At 38.9% G+C, this 5000-nt stretch overlaps 1 protein-coding gene across 1 annotated transcript in view; it reads right to left on the reverse strand.

The window, feature by feature from the left end:
* Positions 1-2046, reverse strand: part of LOC149048480 (uncharacterized) — a 2345-nt gene extending 299 nt beyond the window's left edge. Inside the window, exons 1-2 of the mRNA XM_089202307.1 lie at positions 1521-2046; positions 1-878 (exon numbers count right to left, since the gene is read on the reverse strand). The exon at positions 1-878 is cut by the window's left edge and continues 299 nt beyond it. Of these exons, the coding sequence (XP_089058433.1) occupies positions 160-878; positions 1521-2046 (1245 nt within the window). The 3' untranslated portion in view covers positions 1-159. The remainder of the gene's footprint in view (positions 879-1520) is intronic.
* Positions 2047-5000: the final 2954 nt, after the last annotated feature.

The following is a 5000-nucleotide window of genomic DNA, read 5'->3' on the forward strand; positions in this document are numbered from 1 at the left end:
AGAGAAAGCTCAAAAGTCTGATTGGACACGAGATCTAACGGGTAACTTTTTGAACTTTTTGAAGAACATTCTTTTATCATTAAGAGCGGAATTAAAAGGTAGCAGAAGTGAAGCCTTCAAAACTTTCACTGGACAGGATAGCCCTACCTTATGTGTATTTTACAAATCAATGCCTCTTAGATGCGCTATTTTAGCCGCAATCTGTGCTGTAGACTTCGCAGCTATGTTTAAAGACATTTCCATAACAGCAGGAGACTTAGCCACGAAATCATACAAATCACGCAAATTTTTTGAATTTATGGAAAGTCCTTGACTTAGCATCACGTCCCGGCAAACCATCAAACAAAGCGTTTCAATGTTTCTCCATGGTCCACAATCCACCTCTGCATTTTGACTTATCATGAACTTTGATCCCTTTTTCCTCTTATATGGAGAGACGGTCGCCCTATTTCGCTTCTTTCGTTTTGGGGATTTTCCCGGGTCAGCTCGAGCTTGAACAATGTTTCCACAATTAAAGCATCTGCAGACTTCGGTGCATCCTATGCCACCCGCTACACACGGACACTTCGACTTGCGGAGACTGTCTTGACACGACTTGTGACTTGCATTTGGTTCTCCGTCCCCTTTGCTCTTTTGTCCAACTCCGCACCTACAGCCTCTCTTCAGACTCTTTTTTACCTTCACAACTTCATTGGAATTGCACGTATTTTTGCAATTGTAACATCTACACGAGCGGGTACAAGAGTGGTTCACTTTGTGGCACGGGCATTTACCAGAAACACAGAAAATGTCTGAAACTGACTTATTTTTCTTGTTTTTACCGCAAGTGCATCTTGTTTCCTTCGCTTGTTCGTCACAGTCATTCTCACTTGAAACTTCTGAAACGATGAAACCATGTCAAGAATTAATGCAATGGTTTTCGACAAGGTTTCGACAAGTTAAAGGTCATTAGTATATACTAAAGCAGTGGACAGCGTTGAAGGTGTGCTCTGACTGGCTACTCAAACTCTGAATATCCTTTGCTATTTACCTCCGAGCAACTCGCGAGTTTCACGCTGCCGCACGTACAGGAATAAATTGATTGTTAAAATCATCCTTTTGTGCCATATTATCTCACTGATTTAGTGTGTACTAAAAACAGCTATTCGCCTCAGTGTCGTGGCTATTAGTGAATATTTTCCAAGCTGCTTCGCGGCTCGTTAAATGTCTACTATTAGCCACCTACACGTCGGTAAATAGTTATTGCTTATATCTGAAATAACCTCGATTTACAGAATTCGTTTCAGCACAAATGAAGAAAACATCATTTTCTCCATTAAATGATTTCCGGCTCAGTTTTATTAACGTAAGCATTTACAACTTAGTACTAGTACAAGACTTCAACCTTATAAGGGTGCCAAGACATCGGGAGGATCTCGAAAAATTCTCAGTTCAAACCTCGATATATGAGGAGGTATGTAGCATTATCAGAATTTATAACTGCTAATTTAACCTAAGGTTATTGAACAATTATCGAGTACCTTTTGTGGCATCGTAGTGGCCTGGCCCAGAATGATCATATGCAATGTAGATGGGTGTGGTGGTAAGGAATTCGTGTGGTAGGAATGGCACCGTAGGTGTGGAAGGGAGAGCGGTAATAATCACAATTGGAATTTTCAAGACTTTAGCTGTTGCTCTCGCGCATAAATCACCAACTTCATTTGCGAAAAATCCGTCTTGGCTAAATTTGTAAACTTCCTCTAACCCATTAACGCCAGTTGTCATCCAGTCTCTGTACTCTTCAATGTTATCAGAGACTTCTTTCACAAACAGCTCCCTAAGTCTACGTGTGTCGAAGGCTTCACTAATTCCTAATCCAAGGGAATTGCAATGCCCTTCGATATGTTCCTTGTATTCCCTCAGGTGTCTACTGAGCTGTGAGGCAACTGCTCTGAAAAAACAGTTCCCATCTCTTTCGATCTTGTCAACTTCAAGGTTAAAACCCGAAAGATTCCTTATCAAATTGTCCATGTGTTGAGCAGTTAAGTCTAATTCCAAAGAATTCATCTTTTTCTCTACTTCTATAAACTTTTCAGTTTTTAAACTGGTGGACCAAAGGAAAGCCAGGATATCTACCGTTTTGTTTTTACATCTTTCCGTAAAGGCGTCCATAAAATCTTGGAGATGTAGAACTCTTTGGATGATATAATCTACGATACTCCGGGTTTTAAGTCGCTCTACGAGTCCCGGAAAATTTACTTTACTCCGTGTGCTCATGAAGTCCTCTGCATGAGAAATTTCAAATTGCTTCATGTGTTGTTGTGGCGATGAAAGGTTACCTTCTCTAATTATTTCAACTGGCATAACAGGCTTAGCTCTCGAGGTCAATCTGTTTATTTGTCGTTTGCAATTCCAGGCAAACAATGCACAACTCATTACAGCTATCGCGAGTTCTGGTCCAATCTTAGAGACACCACAGAGGAGCGATCTATTTATATGTCTGTGTAGACGTTCATTCTTTTCTGTTCCACACCCAGGAGGTATGTCCGAAAGACACCCCTTTTGTATGTGTTTGCGAAGGCATTCTAATTGATGGAGAGTTTCCTTAGACAAACGATCCTTCCAAGAAAACAATAACCGTTCTAGGTTGGCCTCGATCTCATATAAACAGTTGAGAAACCTAAATATAGATAAGCTCCAATGACATTCCGGTCGTGTTGTTGTGAATCTAGATGGTTGAACTTCGTTTTAATGAAGGGGACACTTTTAATTTATCAAATTGAGCCTCTGGTCTCGACCAACAGTACATATTATAGTACACTGAATTGCATGTGTCCGTGTTAAGGTTTTTTTTTTCTAATTCAGATCTGAATTGAAAAAGAGAGGAAATCCGAAGTGAAGTTGCCATTAACGGGATTGCTATTTATCATTTGCAGGAGAAATGGATTCATTGAAAGATTCCCTTACTCCACGGGAAGTAATACCAAAGAGACGACCTAGAAAAGAGGTCACTTACAAGGTAAAGACCTTTAGCAGTTAAAACATTCATGTAAATATGGGAATGGTAGTTAATCATGGCTAAGAGGGTGCTGGTGTTTATTAAAAAAAAAAAAAGGTAGAGAGGAAACTTTGCACGTTTATGAAAACTTACCCTAATTCCCGATTTATGTGCTGTACACCCCAGTTTTATCTGAAGATTGCTCAGTCTTGGTTCACTCGTGGGTGGTGCGTAACGCTTGGAAGTTCTTTTTTTTGTTATGGTATATGGTGTTAAGATAAATAGCGTAACTATAAACCGATTGGAAAACCTTAAATGTGTTTCTGGTAACATAACTTGGGATGAAATATGATTTAAAATCAGAGAAGTATCAAAGGAAATCCCTGACATCCTACTCAAATTTGAATGCCGGCCCCCTCCTAGCCATGATTAACGAATAGTGACAACCCAAATGATGTGTGGAAGTGTGAGTTCTTTAACTGACATGAAACCCTTTCCAATCGGGGATCTTACTATTAATAAGTCGTTTCGAGATTTTATAGAGATAACTCTCTAATAAATAAAAGTAATGAGCTCTGATCTTACGCGAGCCTTACCAATCTCCCTGCTAAAGGTTCTTTGAAAAACAATTTTCAAGCTTTGGTACGTCGTAAAAAAAGAGCACTCCATGAATGGATCAATGAATGCATGAATTCTAAGTATTTTAGCATGTTAATGAAATTATTCTAACCGATAATGCCCATGTGTTTCTAATAGCTGCCCTGTCATTCTTTTCAACTTGCAGTGAACCCGCGGTATGATGGAGGGTGAACGGCGAAACATGCTAAGAAACCGACAGCGTGGAAATTTTGGTTGTTTTGTGATATGAGTTATGATAATTTCTAAATAAAATGAAGACATTTGATAAAAAGATATTTTTACTTTTTTGATTCTCATTTCGATGATATAGACTCAGGATAATTTCCTAGGGGCTCGCAACGGTCTGTTGATTAAAAAAATCTGTTCTGAAGGCCTCGGAAAAGCCCAGATTTCGGAATGGGTAAAGTGTCTAGTCTCCAACATTTCGTGTCGTGAAGAGGCAGATACATTTTTCATGATATTTTCATATCTGGCATGAAACCAAAGCATATAGGAGAAAATCAAAATGGAGGTTGTACTTAAAAATCTACCCATAATAAACTTGAACTGTTTGCGGACAATGTGAACGCTATGATAGAAATGGATCGCAATAAAAACGCTTCAGTACATAAATGATTCTTGATTTTTGTAAGACCTAAATTGTTAAGAGTTTGCAATATATTACCACTGGTTTAAAATGAACTGGTATTTTCTGAGTGTTCATTGAGTGAGTGTTACAGTAGTAAGGTAATACCATTACAAATTTTTGACATTCTATCAAACTTGAGAGCCGGCTTCATGCGGAGAGACTAATTACTCCAAAGTTATGAGATGAGTAAATTTGTCAGAGCGCAGCAAAATGCACAATAGAATTTGGATCCAGTAATTTCATTGGCTAAGAGCAATTCAAGACGACCCTTTGAGCGATTCTAAATATGGTGAGCTTGCTCATGATTGCATCATCCCTTGATATTCTTCTGATTTTGTGATTTTTTACTACAAAGTAATGTGCAGTGAATTCGCTTTTTTCATAGTCTTTGGCTAACACTACGAACTGAATCGCCGCAGCAGCTATTTTATTTAACGCACGCGAATTGTAACAAGTACGTGAAGCAGGAAACAGTAGGCTCGTCTTTTTCTAGCAAAATCATTGTTGCCACAACGTCCAACCCAATCCCAATGTCGTCTCAAACCAACAGCCTTAACGTTCGCTCAATTAAAAAACATAGACATTCACCCAATCTAACAGCCAAAACATTCGGCGCTCGATTTAATTATCCATCTCTCATTGCAAGACGTTGTGGTAGGTATTCTAACAACTTCATGCCCCTTGCTTATCATTTTCTGAATGCAAAGGTTGATATTAAGGATTGCAGAATTTATTACACCCATTTTGAAATCACTG

Source organism: Pocillopora damicornis, chromosome 3, assembly GCF_964200805.1.
Source record: "Pocillopora damicornis chromosome 3, jaPocDami1.2, whole genome shotgun sequence".
Classification (NCBI taxonomy): Eukaryota; Metazoa; Cnidaria; class Anthozoa; order Scleractinia; family Pocilloporidae; genus Pocillopora; species Pocillopora damicornis.